General features: G+C 36.6%; 2 protein-coding genes across 2 annotated transcripts; both read left to right on the top strand.

The window, feature by feature from the left end:
* The first annotated feature begins 1,800 nt into the window (after positions 1–1,800).
* LOC140784721 (GDSL esterase/lipase EXL3-like) lies at positions 1,801–4,980 on the top strand. Its single transcript, XM_073132254.1, has 5 exons — positions 1,801–2,153; positions 2,555–2,685; positions 2,783–3,016; positions 4,135–4,396; positions 4,644–4,980. Exons 1-5 carry the CDS (start codon positions 1,862–1,864, stop codon positions 4,835–4,837), a joined length of 1,113 nt encoding a protein of 370 aa, XP_072988355.1. The 5' UTR covers positions 1,801–1,861; the 3' UTR covers positions 4,838–4,980.
* Positions 4,981–20,551: 15,571 nt separating this feature from the next.
* Positions 20,552–23,705, top strand: LOC140783441 (GDSL esterase/lipase EXL3-like). The gene is made up of 5 exons (XM_073130331.1): positions 20,552–20,896; positions 21,890–22,020; positions 22,121–22,354; positions 22,949–23,213; positions 23,311–23,705. The coding sequence occupies exons 1-5, from the start codon at positions 20,614–20,616 to the stop codon at positions 23,502–23,504; spliced, it is 1,107 nt and encodes a 368-aa protein (XP_072986432.1). The 5' UTR covers positions 20,552–20,613; the 3' UTR covers positions 23,505–23,705.
* The last annotated feature ends 435 nt before the right edge of the window (positions 23,706–24,140 follow it).

The following is a 24,140-nucleotide window of genomic DNA, read 5'->3' as shown; positions in this document are numbered from 1 at the left end:
CCACTTAAATTTCTGACCATTATTGAAGCTTTTTGTCAATCTCCCTATCTTGGTTAGAAATATCCTCCTAAAATGTTATGACCCTACTTTAGAATCATAATCGATCATATATCCCAATAGGTTTGAGATACACGAACTTTTCAAATTCATAATATAAAAAAATTATAATATAATTTGAGCTGATAACTTAAATTCTCAAGGAATAAAGATAAGCCAATCATACCGCCAATGTCTTTGAAGCAACTAATGTAACAAAAAGAGAGTAGACAAATCTTAATTGGAGGCAAATAAGCCCAAGTGCATTTTGTTTATTTGTCATTCCGATTAATATTTAAAATATTAAAAGAGTTTAACAAGCTAACAATTTTAGAGTAGATGAATCCACCCAAAAGTTGTTGGTAAAATCTATCCATAAGTATATTTTAAAAATTAAAGCTCAAGAATCAGTGACTAGTATGCTCAGAATGTGAATATAAAACACAAGTAAGAATAATACAAATAACCAATTAATAATATATACTAAATTTTATTATGCAGAACTTCTCAACCTTGAGATAACAGTCAGATCTTTTTCTCATAATTCTGATTAGGGTCACAAGGAATATCACCATATAATAAATGCAATATGTCTTTTCTACTAACCAATAAAGAAATTAGGTTCACCTTAGGAAGATTTTTAGTCTAGCTTAGAACTATTCCCTAATTATGTCATAGTCATCTAAACGGATCATAGGATGATCATGAATAGATCTATCACATGAACTTGAAAGTAGATTTGATCACCGCAGAAAATGTATAAAAATATCGAGCTTGAATATATGAAGTCCCACCTACTCTACTCATATTTTGCTAGCTACTCATAGTCCATATTTGCTTAATTGCAAATATTACATGAACTATAATATTGCACAAAGTAGTGTATGGCATGAAGTATAACATGAGGTGAAGATAATCATACAACACAAAGTATAATACTGCACGAAGATATTACAATGAAAAAATAACACATAACCTGGTCCACACAGAATAATTCAAACCCCTAATCCAGGTATATCTAAGTATAGTTCTACACCCTTGACAATAAACATTTTATCTTTTACTTTAACACTCGTAAAACCACCACTTCAATTCACCAATATGATGAAGGTAGACCGACTGCTTCATCTTGTATCAATAACCAATCATTTGCATCTCCACGTTTGTCCAACACCCTCCATATATGGAGCCACTTGGAGATTAAAAACTAGGCTTGGTATAGTTGGATTGTGATGTGAGATCAGATATAATATTATCCAATAAATTATATGATTGTATCAGTGGATGTGGCCACTTCTGAGGGATTGGTTTCTCTTATTGATTCGCTCAACCGCACTTATTGATGCAGTTAGCTGCTATATAATTGAATGCATGCTCTTTTCTCTACCTACAATGAACTTCATACGTAATTTTAAGAATGTAAAACTTACTGATAGACAAGAGGGAAAAGAGGATAAAATATACATGAACATTTCTCATCGAAGTTGGTTTATAAATTATAAGTACTTCTTCTATGATATAATCGAATAGTAAAGAATGATTAAATATATTGACTAATTGCATGAGCACCTGGTTCTATATAAACAATTGATGATTCCAAGGAGTGTTAGAAAGAAAGAATTGAAATAACATAGTAAATTAAAATTTCATCATACGGATAATTTGTTACTATGCACCAATGAAACAGTTGCAATTCTTAGAACACCTTAAAATATTCCATTTAACACATATGGCCTTAAATTTCCATTTGACATATGTTGGCAGAAGTCAATAAATATGAGCTCCAGTGCATGCCTTTTGAGTAAATTAATCACACACATTGCTAATGAGAGGAAGAATGGAGAAGAAGAGACGTTCTCCCATTGCTTCTAGTTCTCCAGGTTGCCTTCTAGTTATACTTTTTTTTTGGCTTGTTCGAGCCTCGGCACACCCTTCAAATCAGACGACTCCGAAGGTTCCAGCGGTTATCGTGTTCGGAGATTCCATCGTCGATCCTGGCAACAACAATGTGCTCAAAAGTCCGATCAGGTGCGACTTCCCGCCCTACGGCCAGGATTTCATCGGGCACAAGGCGACCGGGAGGTTCTCAAATGGAAAGATTCCTACTGACTTCATAGGTACATAGCAAACGCTTTTCATTACATTCTTCTCGTCTTCTTGCTTAGCCTTTTCTTTATTTGTTATGATAGGAAGGAGGAGTAATGTCTTTGTTTAAAGAGAAGAGCATGCAACTTGTCACAAAATCCAATATTCCTTGATGTAGAATGGTCGACTAGGATCTACTATATATATTTTTATATATATATGGAGCCTGTAACTTTTCATTTAAGAGAGACACAATATTGGAAGCCACCATTGCAGGCATTACCGTACAGCTAGATTAGATCATCTCTTAAATGGACTAAATTTATAGCTTGCAAAATAATTACATGCATGCATGTAACCTCTTATACCTGATATATATATATATATATATATATATATATAGTCCTAATTGACTTTTATTTGGAAAATTCAGCTTCAGGACTGGGTGTGAAGGAGCTACTACCACCTTACCTTGGTGTTGACCTCCAGCCTGAGGATATCCTAACTGGTGTTAGCTTTGCTTCAGGTGCCACTGGATATGACCCTCTCACCCCAGTCATTGTGGTAAACTTTGAATATGGAATCATGCTAGAATTATTCCACATTAATTGATGGTTACATTCAGAAGTTAAAAAATAGATATATATGTGCACCATGTCAGAATGTTATATCAATGAGAGACCAACTCCAGTTATTTGGAGAATACAAAGAGAGGCTAAAGGCCATAGCCGGCGAGGAAAAGGCTGCAAGCATCATCTCCCAAAGCTTATTCATCATCTGCGCCGGAACTGATGACATTGCAAACACTTATTTTACGACTCCTTTCAGGAGCAAGGATTATGACATTCCTTCCTATGTGAACTTGCTGATCTCTGGAGCTACTACCTTCATCAAGGTGAGCTATATTGCTGATCATTAGTTAGAAAAAGGCTATATAACCCTTCTTAATATCTAGGACGTACGTGGGCATGCAATTGGGGTAACCGTCTTGAAAACGGGACCACAACTCTAATATTTAAGTATAGAATGGAATTCATGACTTCCGTTTTTATTATTATTATTATTATTTATTTTGACAAACACGCTTGAGCTCCTATTTTTATTAAAACTTAATTAGTGACATAATCAGTCACCTAGTCCCCCAAAAACAAGTGAATACAACCTGTCACAACAATTGACCCTACAGGCCTTACGTACGTAGCTAAGTCAGATTAACCAAAATAACCATTCTTCTACCGAAACATCAAAATAAACTTCAGGCTAATACTATATAAGTATCAATCAGCTACCCAACCACCATAATATCAGTATCAGTTACACAAGCAACAGCAAACAGTTTAACAATAATTACACAGCCTTTTCAAAATATTTGAAGAACAACCAAAATAAGCAACAGCTTCAGTCTTCCTCCACCTCTACCTCCTCGTTCCGCAGGTAGGCCTCCTTCAGTCGACGAGCTCGTTTCACCGCCTTCTCTCCTTTATGGACTTATAAAACTTAAAACATTAGAATATAGGGGTGACTTCAAATATTCTTTGATCTTTAGCGTCTTTTGAGTAACTTCAGTTTCTTCTTTTGAGAAAAATTAATTACTATGCCTATTTAATGTCTGCTATACTAAGATTTGGCATAAATGGGGATGAATACTAAGTACATTTAGGACGGAAATTTAGTTAGTTTATCTACATCTTGTAAAGGAATGTAGTACTGTAGGTCAAACCGTCTGGAAAGGAAATCACCAGAATTAATACCAATCAAACAAAAATCTAGAAAGAGGGTGAGTCACAATTAATGGAAACCAATTAGTACCAGAGTCTCGTATCAACTGCTTCCCCTTGAGTTTAATCCACCACTATTATTGTTTCACCCTTATGCCAAGTTTCTATCATTGCACCATTTTTCTTTTACCAAATTGGTCTCCCCAAAAGACTTCATAAATAGTGTAGTTTATCATTTCTAAACTATCAACTCTTATACTAACATAATGATTTCTTGTTTCCTATTTCCCTCCAGGACTTGCACGAAATGGGTGCACGGAAGATTGGGTATGTGGGTCTTCCACCCATAGGATGTGTGCCTTCGCAGAGAACGGTTGGAGGAGGGATTTCAAGAGAATGTGAACCAAAGCGTAATCAAGCGGCACAATTGTTCAATTCCCAGATTAAATCCTCAATTGATGACTTGGTTAAAGAATACAACTCGGATGGATCAAAGGTTGTCTACATCGATATCTTCTCCATCTTGCTTGACCTTATCAACCAGCCATATGGTTACGGTAATCCTATCTTTACCTCCCTTTAAATCCCTCAAAAAATATACATTTAACATCCTGTCACACTATGTTTTTATCAAATAGTTACAGATTACATCAACTAAACTTAACTAAACTCGTTGCTTAAGTTAACTATATCAGCAACATTAGTTAAAACACAATAATTATTAATCAATAAAATGTCAAATAGATGAGCTAGAGCAAACATTTTGAATCATCTTGTCTAGCTCCTAACTATTTTTGTTTGCAGGTTTTGAGGAGTCGACGAAGGGATGCTGCGGTACTGGCGAAATTGAAGTCACATTGTTGTGTAATAGTTTGACATCATCGACTTGTCCAGACGTTACTAAGTATGTTTTCTGGGACAGCTTCCACCCAACTGAGAAGGCCTACAAGATCATAGTGGACAAAATATTTGACGAGTATTTGCAATACTTGTTCTGAAGAATATACCTTTTACTACACATTGTGTCACTCTCTATTTCATACATAAATGTTACTATCTTTATTTATTTACTCCAATTATTGTAATTTCTAAATACATGGTTTATTAATATGGTGTACTTTATTATTGTCTTCGAGTATTACAATTTTTTTTTTAGAAAGTCTATATTTTTACCACATTCATTTTGCCCATGTTCACTTCATAATAATTTTTTCCTTACTTTGGAATAGGATATTTTAATCCAAAATAACAATTAAACATGAGAATAATCATATTCCAAAATACAAATATCATTTATCAAAATTATATCTTATATTATATGGTAACTCAATTAGTAATTTTTACTCTTGATTTGACTACAAGTTCTTTTAAATATCTTATCATAATTCATCACTCCTCTCTCATCTCTCTTCTCTCTCTCTTAAACAATTATGATAGTAATTGATGAATAATACTGAGTGGATAGTAACTGATGAATAATACTGAGTGAATAGTAATTGATGAACAATAATTAGTAACCAGTAATCGAAAAGAAATACTCAATTCATATAGAAGAATTGCATACCAACCTCTCAAGAATTGCATATCTATCTTTCAAGCATTACATACTTACTTTCATAATACATTGTCTGTGACAAATATATAACCATAGCATTGCACACCGCACAATGATATCTTAGGCAACGAACACCTACCAACAACTTCTCTTCCATTGCACAATTAGTAAAAACTTCTCAAGCATTGCACAGATAGAGATAAAGCATTGCATAACTAGCAACCTTTAAAACATTGCACACATAGTGGCGCAATACAAAAGCATTGCATATGTATCAAATGATATGCATATATAGATGTATGCATTGCATACATAGAGCCAACCCATTTAGTAATCTATCTACTATGTCAATCTACTTTATATCAAATCAAAAGATGTTAGAAAAAATAAAATATAATTTTCTTATCTTTTCTTTTACTTTTTATTATATTTTTTCTAAAAATATAAGTAAATATATGAATAGTCATTTCTAGAATAAAGATATTATTTTGAGAATAACAAATAAACATATTTATTCTAAAATTGCCCGTACTCTTAAAATGAACAAGGCCAAGAGGTTAAGAAAAAAAAATCTAGAATAGCTATTTTAGATTCTTATTCATAAAATTATATCACTAACCTAGAGTGTGATATTCTAATATTTACTTATAATCTAGAATAATGATGGACTAGTTACCTTTAATGTAATATAAAATTAAGGCAAAGTATAAATGAGAAATAAAACTAACTAAACTATCCTTCATTTGATGTATAAATTTAAACTAAAGTGTAATCATTTATTGTAGGTACGCAAAGTATTTTTATACTTATGCATTGCTTTATTGTAAATACGCAATGCATACTTATGGGTAAGCAATAATATATATATTGTAAAAAAAATTGAACGAAAAAATTTGTAAGGAAAATTGAGCAAGAAAGTTTTGTTTGTTGAATGATATAAGTGGGAGGTAGAGAGAGGAAAGATAAATTTTAAATATTTTTTACAAATCATGGATAAAATTATTGAAACACCCACTTTCAAAAATCACGTGTTCCTCACGTGGAAAAATTCTACGTGATTCTCACGAGACCCGTTAGTGAAATAATCTCACAAAGTATCTGGATAAGTCTAGAAATACCATAATAAATCAACAAATAATCCAAAGTTACAATGTCACAGGCCTTAATAAGCCTCTAGGAATATAAGTCAAACACAAGTTTTAAAACATAAATACCCTTGCAGGGGCCAAGTCCAACTAGAAATAATAGAATAAGCAAATACTAAAATAAAAGAATGAATCTACTACTCCTCGATATCCGCATCCTCCATAATCAGCTCTAAAATATTTCCACCAAAATGGCGGTGAGCATGGGGCCCAGCAAGTAAAATCCAATAGTAATCTAAGAATTTCACATGATAAATAGAAATGCAAACTCGTAACATGTCAAGGAAAATGTACATTATGACTTTTAATAACTTTCATCACTATAGTTTCAATTACATAAAAATCCACACAGAAACCGAGTCACAAAGACATATCTCACAAAGAACCATAAAATCGAGGGGGACTAGTCATCTAGCGGTAATATCGCCCGTACATGCTTGGCGACGCTGCATATAACCGGTTGTCTGTGGCCATCAGACTAAGAACCCCAGTCGTAGGCCCATCATCATCGCTCTAGTAATTATCGCTCAGAGCGGAATCATCACATACGGTGGTTAAGAGCACACAGCTCGATAGACGCTCTGATCTGCGTCCTCGGGTACCTCTAGGACTACAATCCTTACCTCTCAATCATCTTTTCTAATATTATACTAGACTAGCCTCCAACTAGGATAGTGTAATCACCTAAATGCTCCACCAGCTACCGATTTTAGGTGTAGACCGCTAATATAATAATATATACTACACTCTACCCTTAACTCGGGGTTGAGCGAGTGAAAGGGGCACTGCCTAGTTGGGACTTGACTAACAATGATACGTGCATGTGGTGCTATGACCTCTATTATTCATTTAACATAATCATCAAATAATTGGTATTATAAACAAGCATAGAGTCTATCATACATGTGCGTTAAGTGATAAATAATGCAAGTAAGAACTAACACGTAATTAAATGCAAGAATAAAATATCATGTAATTTTACAAGTAATAAACGACATTAGATTAAAACAGATAAGAAATGACATAAGTATGCATTTTCGTAGACTATTATAGAATTCTACTCGCTTGAGATATTTTGGAATCCGTCTTACTCTCCTAATAAGTCGGCTCTTCTTGATTTTCGAGATCCTTCCCGCACAATAATGGATTTAATAATTTCTAAATAAAATAAACATAAGATTAATGGACTTATAGACTAACTATCTTGTTGTATGAATTTAAGTTTGATTTTCTAGGTCCGAAATATTATTTGTCTTAATTTAAAAAAAAATAATGGTCATTTAGAGTTGTTTACAATGTAAGTGTTGAAGATAAATAAAAAAGACTAATAAATTCAAATATCTAATTTAATTATGTATAAATACTAATTTTATTAATAACATGGTTGAGAAAATTTTAATTAATTACAATTTATACAGCTAACATAATTTTTTTTAAAAATAACAGACTAATAATAAATAAATTAGTCTTAGGGTTAATGGTTGGGCTAGGCTCAAGGCCCAGCAAATTAGGTGAGAGAGAGAGTGGGCTGCAGACCTACCTATAGCCCACTGGACTAGAGATAGTGGACTGGGCTCAAGAGCCCAATCCAACAGAGTGAGGAGGTGGGCTGCGAGTAAGGCGCTCTCGATTGGGCTCAAGGGCCCAGTCCAGCAAGGTGAGATGGTGGACTGGGCTCTAGAGCTCAGTCCAACAAAGTGAGGAGGTGGGCTGCGGTAGCCACAGCCCACCAGAAACTAAGGGGGTAGACTGGGCTCCAGAGCCTAGTCCACCAAGGCCTTAGAGAAGGTCTGAGGACCTGGGCTGCAACGCAGCCCATGCCACAGCCTAGAGAGAGCGGTTGGGGTTGGCCCAACCCCCACCTTCTCCTCTTCTCCTTGCTAGAGAAGAAGAAAAAGAGGAGAAAGAGTGTTGCTGCTGGTGATCCCCGTCACCGGCAGTCCCTAGCTCCGGCAACTCCTCCCTAAGTCGACTAGGTCGACTTGGGTGCAGGAGTGATCAGAACCTCCGACTAGTGCAGTTGGAGGGTGAGAGTTGAGGAACTCCATGGCCGGCGGCCATGGAGCTTCCTGATTCAGTGCTAGGTGGGCTCAAAGTCCTCATCTCGAGTACCTACCTCTTCCATGTGAAGAGGTGGTTCGGTCGAGGTTGACGAGTGAGGTCACCACCGCCGTTGGTGGCCGCTTGTGCCAAAGAAACCCGACGGTGGGAGGCGACATGGCATCGCCTCCCTCGTGCCCCGTGGGTACCTAATTTGGGTACCCACAGCAAGGGGCTGAAGTGGGAAAACTTCCCAGACCAGTGGGTGGTCGACCCAAGGTCGCAGGCCAGCGAATTTCTCCGGTGAAGGCAGACGTAAATAAATTCCTAATTACGCATGATTAACAAGGCTATTTTCAAATTAAACTAAAGAGGGGATGGAGGCTAACCTAAAGATCGAGGTGAGGGGGTTTTGGTTGGCTGTCGGCACTCCGGTGACTCGCTGCCTGCAACGAGAACTTCGGCGGCTCGAGAGAGAAAAGAGAGGAAGGAAGAATGAGAAAGAGAAGAAATTCAAAGAGAGAAAACAACCTAGAAGGTGAGAGGGGAGGGGGTTTAAATAGAGAAGAGACGGAGAGGGCAGCGGAGTGGAGTTAGCTCCACTCCAACGCATTTCTCTCCCACCTCTTGAAACCAACTGCGAGAGGTGGGGGAGGAGGAAGAAGGAGTCAGCGCACGCGCCAAGCGCACGCACCAAACACATGCGCTGCGGTTAGAGTGCACGCGCATGGCGCGTGTGCTAAAATTTTTTTTTTTAACATGGGTGTTACAATTATGACTAAGTCTATACGTGGAATAATTTAATTAGTATTTTAATCTAGAATAAAAATAATTTAATGCTCACTTTTTAATATAGAATAGAAAAAAAGATAATTCTGAAGTGAATATGTGCTAAATATGTGAATACTTGCATTTTCTAGAGCTCCATTATTATTGTATTTAATATAATTTTCATTTTCTGCAAATTAAATTAGTTTTCAAAGTCCTATATATTTTATAGTATTATTTTCTCGAAATATGGCTTATATTTGCAAGTCAATTTTCTATGGCAAGTGATTCTGTGTGTACAAATGCAACTAATCTATCAACATCATGGTTGGACGCAATGCCAACGTCGGACTTTGTGATCTAAATATATATTAATGGTTCCAATGCACATCATATAGAATGAGACAAGTCTATGATCTATTTGGATGGCGATTTGATGTGGTTACTCTCTTTATTGAGATGTAGTAGTAGAGGTCCATGCTTCCTTTCTTATTGCAAATTGTTAGACTTTATTTTGGGAGATCGATACCCTTTAAAGAACTAATGCAGAATGTATCCTAATCTAATTAGATTAGGATGGATCTATTCCTTAATCCTTATCAGTTTGAAACCCTTAAAATGTTATAGTTCGGTGGTCCTTATCCTATGAGGATAAAACTTTAATCCCTAATACAACTCTATCTAATAGCAATATATGATATGACGGGTTAGAACAGAGATATATACTAGATGTAAATATCTCTTTTAGTTCCTTTTATCCACTTAAAACCATTTTTAGGCCACCATCTAGACTGGAGGTTTGAAGGGTGAATTGTGCCATTCGCATTTGATATGGTGTGGGCCCTGTGGTTCAATATCAATCTCAGAGTAAATTATCTAAACATCTACTTGATTTTTATCTCATGATCGAGCCTCAATTCTTTATTATTTGTATCAAAGATCCTACTTTCTCATCACATACGGGTCATTTGGTGTCTATTCCATACGTAGTGATAAATAAGAATTTTTTTCATGAATGTCCAAATGCTGCATATCTTTTAGAGATGATATGTCAAGAAATCCATAAAACAAGGATTTTTTTTTCATGAATTTTCTTAGGAAATTTCCAGTAAATCACAAATCAGGTTTTTTTTTTCATGGAGATGCACTTAAAATATTGAAACACTCTCATGATTATAAATATAACACCCTATAAATAAAATAAAAGTGAAATTAGATCTACAAGTGTTATCAAAGGATATAATAAACTTAAGCTAGTTGTTCACTCTCACTAGCATGTCTATATTCCTGCCTTGGCTTAAAGCACCATTGTTGAGCTCTCAATTTTCCAAGACTTGTTATTTTTATCTATAGTTTTTTTGTTATGATATGATCAAATGGGTTAAGTCAGTCAAGTCGGTTGAGTCGAGTCGAACCAACTTGAGTTAGTTAGTTAGCTTTATCTTATTGTTTTAAATTTTAAATAAATCGGATAATTCACATGTGGATCCAATCCGTTAGGATTTTTACTCTTATAAATAAGAGTGGACATATGTTGGTTATTATGGATCATTGAATGAATCTAAGTTTAGCCAAGTTAATTTTTATCTATATCTTTTACCATAGTCATTAGATTGTCTTTATCTTTCTAGGAGTAGATCATAGCCATAAAAGCATCCCGAACTTCCACACCCGAACCATCTTCCTTCACCAGCAACCACCATACCTTACGACCGTCCACCACCACCATTGGTCATCTGCCACCCTTCGATGACCACCGCAACATCGGTTATTTACCATTCTACCCGATTTTGACCTTGCTCCACAATTTCATTTATAACTTTTTACCCCAATATCAAATTCTTGTAAAACTAGAACCATTGGAACCCTAATTCATGAGACTACTAATAGTCTAGATATAGTGCGTAACATTGGTATCAAAGTCTATGTTCCTTAGATGATGGTTAACACACGATCTAAGACGAAAGAGGAAGGAGCGACCATGGAAGGTCAGGAACTCATCTCCATTCCTACGGGAGTATCTCTGGCGCCACCACCACCACCGGCAGCTGCTGGCGATAAGCCACCGGCATGGGCAAAGACATTGGTAGAGTATGTGGACGCATTGAGAGAATTATCAAAAAAGAGCTCTAAAAGGATCGAGAAGGCGATCTAAGCCTTGACAGCCATTCTCCTAGCCCAGCACGACCAACCTACATCGTCAGTACCACCGGCCATGGTCGAAACGGGCCCCTACAATGTGAATGATCTAAGTCGTGAGGGAGGGGACGAGCTAGCCCAAGCCATGGCCTCGACCCTTCCTTCGGCCTCGGTGGACCCACTTCCCCTCCCCCCTAACCATCGTAGAGCCTTCTAAACGTTGCTGCCACGCCGGCTCCACTGCAACAGTGCCCGCTAAGTCATCATCCCCACCCGAGGTGGGAGCTAGGGCTGAAAATCCTAGCTTCCCACTAGCGGCGATCCAACCCCCACCAACACTGAACTCTACGTCCATCACCTTCCTCGGACCACCCGAACCCAAGATGTGGGCTTCTTTCATGCCAACAACCACCAGAAGACCATCAACGACAATAGTTATTGCTACAACAAACTCACTACTAGTTTCCTCGAGCTGACTACCAGCCAACGGTGCCCGCTGAAGTCGTCGATGATCGTCAGGTGGCTGAACCCGATAGCCACTACCATGGGAAGCTACCCCTACGTCGAGGAGGCTCCACTGTGACTTTTCGCCGCCGTTGCTCCGCTATAGTGGGGGCCATAGGTCCCTTCCGCAGCCATCGGGGTCTAGTGGACCCACTAGCAATGCACCAAGGCTACTATTGCACTAGCTTGAACTCGAGCTCGAGTTCAGCCTTCCATTGTGGCTCACTGCCATCGCGTGGACTTCTCGAATAGCGACTACCATCGACCACCTACCTTTCATAGCTATAGCGGCCTGTGGCGGCACCCTTAAGCCAAAATCTAATTTTAGCACTACGGTTAGAGCTAGGGCAAGTGCATGAAGGTGATGAAGTGCACAATCTTCGAGGCAAGCCAAATTTTGCAAACTAGTTCGACCACCTCGTGCGAACCAATTTAGAATCTATGAACATGAGTACAAGCTCAAAGATGAATGGTGGAACGACTAGGTGGGCCCATGCCATTGGACTGAGTCGAACCTTCGTGCAGCCCTAGTGCGACATGAGTCGGACCCATGGGCCCATGTCCTACGTGACCAACCTCGACCACAAGGTCACTTGGCTCATTTGTAATGCCCGCTTGGCACAGGCACGTGCATGCTCATGCGCCCACATGGCACATGCAATGCACGTGACAGGACGGGCGTGACCGCCATGCATAGATACACATGTGCTCACATAATCCAATACCAAATAAATTATACTATTAGCCAAATAAATTTGTTAATATATGAATATCCAAGTCTACAATAATATACACTAGACCACTACATAATCTGGCAGGACCCACACAGGCCATGACAAACTATCAATATACGACTTATATCCACTAACATGTGAGTACAGTATAATCTGACATGTATTATACAAATTATCGTCTAATACAATGGAGTATAATAGTACAACTCAATTTCTATATAAACTATCATCTATGTCATCTCACCTCTATAGCTCACCTTATTATTGTTCTAAATATCTTCTCAAGATATCTCAAGTCGCTATTACGTACCACATATCTGAGAGGGTTAGAAAAAACTAAAGAGAGTCATGAGCTAAAAGCTCAATGAATACACCTTACCTCGAATTAGTGATGTCAAACAGAGAGTAAATCATGTACTGGATAATATGAATCATATAGAAGCATCAATGATGAATGAGTATATAAATGTATCCTCAATAATTTATAAATATATAATAGATGCCATGTCATAATTAATCAAAGTATATAATTCTCGATAATGTATAAATAAATCTCCATGTCATACCATCATCATAACTCTCTCTTAAATATGACATATGATGCATACCGACCATAACTATGCTATGATATCAAATGCAATTCCATATGATGCATATTGACCACTCGATAATCAGGTATATCAAATAAAAAAATAAAATCATATGCATTTATCAATATCTTAGTCATCAATGTCATCTCTAACTATCATCATCATACTAGACCACTGTACATAGTTAACACCTGAAGGCTCAGAGCATACCTTGCCATCCATAAAGAATATCTCAAACATAATCATATCCTATCATCCGTTAAGAGTATCAATATCCATCCAGACCGAGCACCATTCTAACTAATAAAAATATATGAGGATAACTCATCACATATGCCCTAGAAAATTGTATGTGTCCAAATGTCTACTGTGCACAAAGACTAACGACCTCAAACATAAGGTCATAGGATTGCGACTATGTCGAGCGATCAATCATCCACTAAGCGCATCCTAACCCTCACGCCCACTCGGATATCCTCACATTTTCTATCAACTATCCTATTAATCAGATTTTATATTTTCCTTCTAAATGATATATCCTATGCATTTTATCCAATATTATAACAAGTCATGCATATCAAGAATTTAGGTCGAAGAAGAGTCAAAAGAGATAATGCGCTGCAATCTCGAATCATATATCTATCACATGCATACTCATGCTAGTCTCTCACATTTATACTCATGCTAAAAATCATTTCGATATAAAATTATAACAGTATACATCTCCAATTATCTCTATATATTACTAGTATGCTTATATCCAAGATCAATCTAATCAAATAAATAATAAAATATGTTCGACTGAAATCATCTCTACATAAAATCATATAAAAATGCAAGAGGCCAAAATATGCATATACATAATTATATAATATATCATAATTTTAGAAAGGCGTATAGAGGATAAGACTACTCACATCTGATCAAAAGATACTAACTATGTATCCGTCACATCCGTCAACTCATCGCTAGCAGGATCCACAAGGTCTCAAATAAGAGGTTCGGGATCTAAAAATATTTAAGTAACATAAAGTCATTTATCCAATTAGAATTAATAAAAATAAAATATAAAGATTTTTTAGGTTTAGAATCACTTCTTTTATTTTTTATTATATAACTAGATCTACATTATAGATACAATTCAAATACTATAATTATACTATTATCATAAAATGCTAGGAGAAGAGGTATGTTTCTTTTTATATAAAAAATATTCTAATTATATAATTATAAAATAAAAGACTAAATAACCATAAATAAGAAATAAGTATAGACAAGATCTATTTATAATTAATTTTATAATTATGTTATGAACCAGCCTAATCCGATCCGCAATGGTTCTGGACTCGATAAAGCATGTAACTTCCAAGGGAAACTGCGAACAATCTAACCAAACAATAACCAAACAATAGCCTGAATTTTGGATATATTGTTTCTCTTGGAGAGAGCTTTCCAACAAATCTAATATCATAGAATTCGGATGGTTAGATCTCAAGATATCGACCAAACAATAGTCGAAGACCAATTAGATCCTAGCTTGATAGCCCACCAATGGCTAGATAGATGCTGGGTTTAGTTCTTAGTATGATGGGGGAGAAGTTGTTGTAGAAGGAGGTTAGAAGCTGGAAGAAGCCGACCAAAGACTTGGGCGGTGGAAGAAGGGAGGTGGGAGAGGGCGCCAATGGCTAGAGCCAAGTAGAGAAAGAGATAAGGCTAAAGCCAATTCCAATAATCATCATCATCAACTCTAATTAGGGTTTCCTCCACATATATATAGAGGCTGACCCTAGGGACTCATCAACTAAGTTAAACAACTCCAAACAAATCCTAACAAATAGCAATTAAGTCCTAACAAATCAACGAAACTAGTCTTCTTTATCTTCTCTGATTAACCTTTCGTTTCGTTGTAGATAGATTCGGAATCTAGAGAATTCATGAATATCTAGAGTTGTGACCTTATCCAACAGTTTGATATTATTTGGATATGTGTAGAATATACTGTGAATATTTTCTCGAAACTGCACAAAGCTGGATTTAGCTAATTAAATAAAATCCTAACCTGCTAAGACTCTAACTAAACTAAATAATCAAATAAAATAACTATACTCAATCCATTGAGCCTAATCTCCCTTTGCTGTGATCCGATCTGATCCGGTTCACATCAAATTCTTAGTCATCTTGATTAATGAGAAATATATAATTTTTACTTAATTATACAAATTAATTAATTAATTAATTAATAAAACTAGTATCTTATTCTAGACACAATATATAATAAATAATTAAAATTACTCAAAATATATATATTATGAATATTAGTAGATATCTATAAATCTCATGATTATAATTAAGGAAACAATATTTAACATAATTAAACATTCATTTTTACTAATTATAATTAATAATAAGCATATTAATGAATATATGTATATATTATTTAAAATAATTAATGTCTAAATAATCTAGTTGTATTCACTAAAAATGAATGCATAAATTACAAGAAAATAAATTTAAGTATTACCTATATTTTGTGTAATAGCTTGTAACATAATTAATCATAATTAATAATAATCATATTGATGAATATATATATTATTATTAAAATAATTAACGTCTAAATAATCTGATTGCATTAATTAAGAAAGAAATACCTAAATAAAATAAAAATAAAATAAAAGGAAAGGGCACTGCCACTAGTGCTGGGCTCGGCCCAACACTGTTGCAAAAAGAGAAGGAGAAGAAGCTGAGGTAGAAGCCAAAGAAAGAAAGAAGAAGAAAGAAGAAAGAAGAAGAAAGAAGAAAGAAGAAAAAAAAAGGAAGGGAAGGGAGGGGAGCTGGGTCGGCGGGGAGGGGCTCGGCTGTTATTGGCTAGCCAGCGGCCAGCCTTTCGCCGGCGGCTCAGTTTTGGCAAACATGAGCCAAGGAGGAAGAAAGAGAGAGAGAGAAGAAGAGAGAAGAAGAGAGAGAAAGAGAGAGAAAGCTCACTAGCATTGGTGGAGGTGGTGGCTATGGCAATGGCAACAACGGCAGTAGGCCAATGGGATTTCAAGTGTGCCGGCAGCCTAAGAGATAGAGAGAGATTGATAGGGAGGAGAAAATGATAGAGAGAGAGAAGAGTGAGAGATTTAAAGAGAGAGAGTAGAGAGAGGCGGTGGGGACATCGGCGTTGCGGTTACGATAGTGGCGGGCTCACTAGAGCTAGATGGCCCAGCCCAGTTAGTCGGGCCAGCAGCTTGGGGTGCCAACATGGCATGAGGCCGGCCACATTGTAGTTGGCCACGTCGTGCCATGCAATTTTTTTTAAGGATAGGTTGTTACACTATTAAGTTTGATTTCCCAAAATTCTCTAGAGGAGACCCGCTAGATTGAACATATATAGGAGAGCAGTTTTTCACATACCATGACACACCCAACCACTAGAAGGTCCATCTAGCTTCATTCCACTTGGAGGGCTGATGCGAGCAGGGTTAGATCGGATCGCATCATGAGGACATTAGATTTAATAGATCGAGTCTAGTTATCTTATTTACTTTGCTTATATAGTTTAGTTAGAATCTAAGTAGGTTAGAGTTTATTTAATTAGCTAAGTTCATTAACTTCTGTATAGTTTTGGAAAACTATTCTGCAGATATTTATTAGTTGACCGAATATTATGAGTTTACTTGGAGAAGATCGAAGACGTTCTGATCTACAACTTTTGTATTCAAAGTTTTTCTAGATTAAGACTCTATTTGTGGCATAATCAAGAAACATTCCAAAAAGGATAAGGAAGGCTACTTTAGCTGAGTCATGTTTATCTCTAGGTCATATTTATCTTTAATATAAACCCTTAAGACAAGCCTAATTAAGTCATGTAAGTCACTAAGGCAAGTTTAATTAAGTTATGTAAGCCTCTAAGGCAAGTTCAATTAAATCATGTAAGCCTCTTTAGTAAGTCCTAGTTCAAATTGTACAAGCCTTTAAGGCTAAGTCTGAGTAGGACTCATTGTATCCAACCTCTATATACATAAGGGCTAGACTTTATTTCTCCAAGCATTCAAGCATTGAGAATTAATTGAGTTTAGTTTTTTTTTATTTTCGCATTTATCGTTTTTATTATAGCCGTTAGATCGTCTTTATTTTCGTAAGAGTAAATCTAAGTTAGAAACCCAAATTCTACCTCCAATCTATAGCTACCATCACCTCCAACAGCCACCTACTATACGACCGTCCACCACCACCCTCTGACGACCGCCACAATGTCAGATATTTATCATTTTGCACCTTTTTGACCTTGCTCCACTAATTTTATTTTGTCTTTTCATCCAAACATCCGATTGATGTGAAACTAGAGCCATTAGAACCCTATCTTGTGAGGCTACCATTTTCATAAATTCCTTACTTTTGGATCAGTCCAGAACTGGTCTATAACAAGGGCATGGCGATTAGGTAGTACTAGTATGCTAAATAGACTCGACCATTTGCATCTTGGTAGGATTTTGCAGTTGCGATTTGTGCTCAATTCGGTCCAACCCAGTATGAGGACTTTCTGGCCATGTTTGACTAAGCTAACTAGGTCAACAACAGTTCAAATTTACTAGGAGGAGTTCAAGCGGATCTGCAATCTTGTCACTAACTGGTTCTAACTTAGCCCTAAAAGTTCCTTCATTAATGAGCTCAAGCTTGACATTCAGGCTAAGGTCAAGGCTTTGAGGCCCACTACTTTTGATGAAGCCTTCTCCTTAGCTATTCTGATGGAGTTCAAGTTGGATCAGTATGAAGACTTTTTGGCCATGTTTGACTAAGCTAACTGGGTCAACAACATTTCAAATTTATTGGGAGGAGTTCAAGCGGATCTGCAATCTAGTCACTAACTGGTCTAACTCAGCCCTAAAGAGTACCTTTATTAATGAGCTCAAGACTGACATTCAGGCTAAGGTCAAGGCTTTGAGGCCCACTACTTCTGACGAAGCCTTCTCCTTCGCTGTTCTGATGGAATTCAAGTTGGATCAGTTGAACTAAGTTGGCAAGGAGGAGAGAAGAAAGACGGCCCAAGCCCACGGCCCACTAGAGACTACATCTGCCCCGACTCAGCCTATGCCGATGACTTAGCCTAACTGATAGATGATCTCGTGCCATTTTATACCTAATGACTTGGAAGAGCGCCGAAGAAAAGGCTTGTGTTTTTACTATGAAGACTAATTTACCACTGGTCATAAATGCAAGCGCTAGCCAGCCCGCGTTATGTTCCTAGGCGGACTCAAGGAGGATGAACCTGAATCCATTGATTGGCACGACAAGCTATACGAGTATAAGGATGTGAGAGACAAGTCACCTTGAGGACAAAGTGTCAGAAGCATTGTAGATTGTTATAATCCAATCACATGAGTTAAGTCAGTTGAGTCGGTTGAGTCAAGTCAAGTCAAATTGAGTTAGTTAACTTTATCTTATTATTTTAAATTTTAAATAAATTGGATAATTCGCATGTGGATCCAATCCGCTAAGATTTTTACTCCTATAAATAGGAGTGGACATGTGTTCATTATCATTGAATCAATCATTAAATGAATCTTATTTTAGCCAAATTATTTTTGTTTTTATCTTTTACCGTAGTCATTAGATCGCATTTATTTTTCTAGGAGTAGATCATAGCCGTAGAAATATTCTGATCTTCCAAACCCTAGCCATCTCCCTCCACCACCAGTCACCCTATCTTACGGCCATCCACCACCACCCTTGGCCATCCATCACCTTCCGACGACCACCGCAATATCGGTTATTTACTATTTTGTCCGATTTTAATCTTGCTCCACTATTTCATCTTTAACTTTTTATCCCAACGTCGCATTTTTATGAAACCAGAACCATTGGAACCCTATCCCATGATGCTACAACTACATATAATATCACAACTTTTTTACTTTCAGATTGGTCTAGATTTGGTACGTAACAGTTGCCACAATTAGCTTGACTAGATAATAATAAGCAAAATATCAGTACAAATACTCAAGCATCATCCTATCCCTTCTTTCTTATTGTGTATTAAGTTATAATTATTTAATTAAAATTAATGATATAATCTCTCTCTCTCTCTCTCTCTCTCTCTCTCTCTCTCTCTCTCTCTCTCTCTCTCTCTCTCTCTCTCTCTCTCTCTCTCTCTCTCTCTATATATATATATATATATATATATATATAAGCAGGTCAGTATGACATTCCCAATCATATGTGCTCTCCTTTTCATCCTTCTCCAGCTCTCTATTACTCCGGTTGTTTTTAAGAAAGTGACAAACCACAACAGAAATTATATAGATATATATCACCTTGTAAGCTTCTGTTCGTAGTGAGTTTTGATTTCCAGGTTGAGGAGATAAAAACACTTTATAGGTTGCATCCGCCATTATGTTTCCTGACTCAGCCACAGTTATTGATGTCAATGAGCAGAGATATATAACATTTTGTTTAGTTGGGAAGTCAAGGTCGGATTAGATGGGAAGGGCATGTGACCATTCCTTGATTCTTTAATAGCCACACTAGCTCAACCACTTACTCTCCTCATCACCTGCCAATATTGAATGGCTCCTTAATTTCTTTAGTTATCTGTGTTCCTGATTACATTTAGTGTTTCACTATCAATTAATGCTTCAGAATAGGAATTAAATCTCTAGGAATAAGCTATTGATCACGTGGATTCTTTCTGGATTAATCTATTTGGGCTGATTAGATTAGCGTATACTAACACACACAAAAATTGAGACAAAAAATTTCTAGTATTATTTTGAGCATTAATGATCAAAAGATCAGACCACACCAAATCCTAATCATAATTAAATATATAATAGGATTGAAATAATTTGAAGTTATGACCACGTGAAAATCTAGCTAGCTGTAATATATATTTGAAATATTGAGATATAACAATATATATATCATTCTTAAAACTCTCGTTGTTTTCTATTTCTTTTCTTTTTTTCTTTTCTTTTTTTCTTTTCTTTTTTTCTTTTAACCAACACTAGCTCAATTTAGGTTCATGTGAATTAGAGTTTTCCAGGAGATATAGGAAGTGATTGAATGTACGGAAAGTGTCAACTCACGAGATCTACTTCGGAAGAGTTAAATAGGTACTAAGTCACAGAGTTCTTCAAGCATCAGAAGCTTCCCTTACTTTGCATGCGTAGGCTTAAACCAATCAAACAAACAACGTCGTATATAGCTTTAAATTTGCACCGCCAGACCCGTTACGACACACTTATAAATAAGAGCAACTCGAAGGTAGCTAGAAGGCAGCACTGAGTGCACACAGATTACAAAGAGGTAATTGAAATGGAGAACAAATTAAGACTTCCTCTCACTGCTTCTGGCCTTGCAGGTTGCCTTGTAGTTGTATTGCTTTGTCTTGTTCAAACCCTGGCATATGACCGGAATCAGACCACTCCGGTGGTTCCGGCATTATTTGCGTTCGGAGACTCAATTGTCGATCCGGGCAACAACGATGTGCTCCCAAAAACTCCGATCAGGTGTGACTTCCCGCCGTACGGCCAGGATTTCATCGGGCACCAGCCGACCGGGCGTTTCTCAAACGGAAAGATCCCTACTGATTTTCTAGGTATCGTCAAGAGAGAAGTATATATTTGTGTCTCCTTTCCTTCTTTCTTGATAGCTATTAATTTACACTATAACTGAAGTAAATATTTATACAAAGGTCACTCTATTCCAAGCATTTTCTCTAAATGTCACTATATTTTTTATTTATTTTAGATTTTGTTTTCTTACAAAGGCAGCATTTCTTTTTCTCTCCATAGAAATTTAACAAGGAGAAAATGAAAGGAGATAGAAATTAAAATAGTTACTACTTTTTCTCTCCAAAGGTAAGGAGAAAATGAGATAAAAAAGAACAGCTAACTTTTCTTTTCCTTTTCTCTTTCTTTGTCTCGTTTAACCCTGCAGAACTAATATCAAATATACCCCGGAAGTACAAACGCATATAATTTTCTCTTAATATTATTGAAAGTGTTCTGTATAAGGATAGAGACCATAATATTTTAAATAGACCATGCAGGGGCATTCATAGATTGGCGTCATATTCAATGATATCTAGACTCTTGATGTAGAGAAGACGTCGACCATTGATGGCAGTAATGCAAAGGCCAATTTTTACTCCCCAAAAAGGGGATAAAAATAAGGGAGGTTGTCAGACTCTCAAACAGGAGTTTCATTGGTGAAACTATAAATTTCAATAATTAGTATCTTTGGATATTGAGCTTTAGCTCCATCCATATGGAAAGCTAGCTTTTCGGTGAATAGAAGTTTGATATACAGTTCCAATTTTGATTGAGACTTTGTGTCTGTTAAAGGATTAAGACACATGTGGCCCCCTTTATATATAGTTTGGACAATTAATATATCTTCTAATCTTTTTCTTTTTTAATTGTTTTACTCCTTAAATTTTTGAGAGATCTACAGAAGTGAGCTTGCCCCCAGTTAAACCCAGGTGGATATTAGCAACCAATTAATGACAGCCAATATTACTAAGGGGTAGAAGAACTTTATTATAAATAAATAAAAGAACTAATCTAAAAGCACCATTTGCAAATTTCAGCTTCAGGACTGGGTGTGAAGGAGCTTCTACCACCTTACCTTGGCGTTGACCTCCAGCCGGAGGATATCCTAACCGGTGTTAGCTTCGCTTCAGGTGCTACTGGATATGATCCTCTCACCCCAGTCATTGTGGTAAATAATTAATCTAACTTACGACCTTAGGATTGGATAAATTGATCAATATATGAACCTAACCTAACGATCGAGCTGTACATGTTTACGTACTTTTCAGAATGTTATAACTTTGGATCAGCAGCTCGAGTACTTTGGAGAATACAAAGAGAGGCTGAAGGCCATCGCCGGCGAGGCGAGAGCTGCGAGCATCATTAAGGACAGCCTTTACCTCGTTTGTGCAGGAACGGATGACATCGCCAACACTTATTTCACCACTCCGTTTAGGAAGGCGCATTATGACATTCCTTCCTATGTTAATTTGCTCATCTCAGGAGCCACAAAGTTCGTCACGGTGAGTTGCGTTCCTAGCTACGTTGACCTATTTCATCGTTTTGAAGTTGTAAGCTTCTTTTGTTCTTTCGAACTACTAAGGTTTTGCACCGTCAGTAGTTGGTTTTTTAAAGATTCATGGATTTGATCCTTTCCTTTAAATGTATTTTTTCTTTATTTCTTTGAAAAAAAAAAAACGGAAGTTCTTAAGATACCCATATATAATACAATTGTAGTTATATTTTCTTTTCGATATACAGTTTACTTAGAAAGGGAGGAGCAATCGTATGTCCTTCGAAATTGTATACTTACATGTATATTCTTTAAAACTAATGTTTTTTTGCTGATCGGAGGAACGTATGCAAACAAAAAGTAAGATTATCTCTCTCCTTTTTATGATTAAATTGATGAAATTTTAATGATTTCTTAGCTTTGAGGTGTACGTATATATATACGGTATGCAAAAATCAACTTTAGACGATGAGTACATACACAAATAAGATATTTTAGAAAGATATACACGCAAATAATAATAATAATAATTATTATTATTATTATTATTATTCATAATTTATATTGTTCTCATACTGATGACTGATGATTTCTTCTTCCTCAGAAATTACATCAGATGGGTGCCCGGAAGATTGGCTTCGTGGGTCTTCCACCCATAGGCTGTGTACCTTCACAAAGAACAGTTGGAGGAGGGATACATAGAGAATGTGAACCAACTCGCAATCAAGCAGCTCAATTATTCAACTCCAAAATAAAAGCAGTACTTGACCAGTTGACTGCAGAAAACAGCGCCACCACCGGATCAAAGTTCGTCTACATCGACATTTACAATCTTTTACTCGAACTTATCGAGAAACCCTACGTTCATGGTAATCCTATCTTACCCTGATATTAATCCAAACCTCTAGTAGCTAGAAGTGTGACAAATGAAAGGTTGAACTGATCATGAAAACTTCTACTTTCCAGGATTTGAGGAAGCAACTAAAGGATGTTGTGGTACTGGCTTGATTGAGGTTACAAAGCTTTGTAACAGCAAGTTCGTAACTACTTGTCCAGATGTTACGAAGTATATCTTCTGGGACAGCTACCACCCAACTGAAAGAGCCTACAAGATCATGATTGATAGAATCCTTGAAGAAAACAAGCAGTTATTATATTGAAGAAGAAACTTATCGCCTTCTTTCATACGTGCGCCAGCTTAATTTTCAGTTCTTTCGAGTGTCTTTAATTTATGATGCAGCAGGGAATCAATTCATGATGTGCCTTCCAATCATTCAGTATTATAAGCTAGATAAACTCCCTGGCTAGTGAAATAAGTACTGCTGAAAGCTTGAATAATTATTGGAACTTATTTTTTCCCATCTGCGGTCCAGAATCTTTCTTGTTTTCTTTTCTTTTGTTGCTAAATTATAAGCATACTCCTGAATTATTCAAAATGTGTCGAGATAAATCTTAAGTTAGCCGGACCAAGTCTTAGAGCAGTTCATGCGAGCAAAACACCTAGCCCCGAAAATGCCAAGAAGCATCGCTCGCCCTCTCCTTTCCCTCTCTTCTCTCTTATCATCGGTGCTCATCTCCCTCTCTCCCCATTTACTAGATTTTCACTAGAATAGGGGAGGCTCTCTTTTAAGGTTTTTTACATTCCCTCTCACTTTAGAGAGTTATAGGTGATCAGGTAGGCCGAGCCGAATTCAAACTAGGTTTTTTGGGTTAGAATATTATAGCTCACTACTGCCCATCAGCCCAGTTGGGTGTAACAGACCAAAATTTAAAAATATTATATTAATTATCGAGGT

This window comes from Typha latifolia, chromosome 3 (assembly GCF_019914945.1).
Source record: "Typha latifolia isolate L0001 chromosome 3, TyphaL0001v2, whole genome shotgun sequence".
Classification (NCBI taxonomy): domain Eukaryota; kingdom Viridiplantae; phylum Streptophyta; class Magnoliopsida; order Poales; family Typhaceae; genus Typha; species Typha latifolia.
The sequence above is the reverse complement of the archived record's forward strand: the minus strand, read 5'-3'. Positions and strand labels throughout refer to the sequence as shown.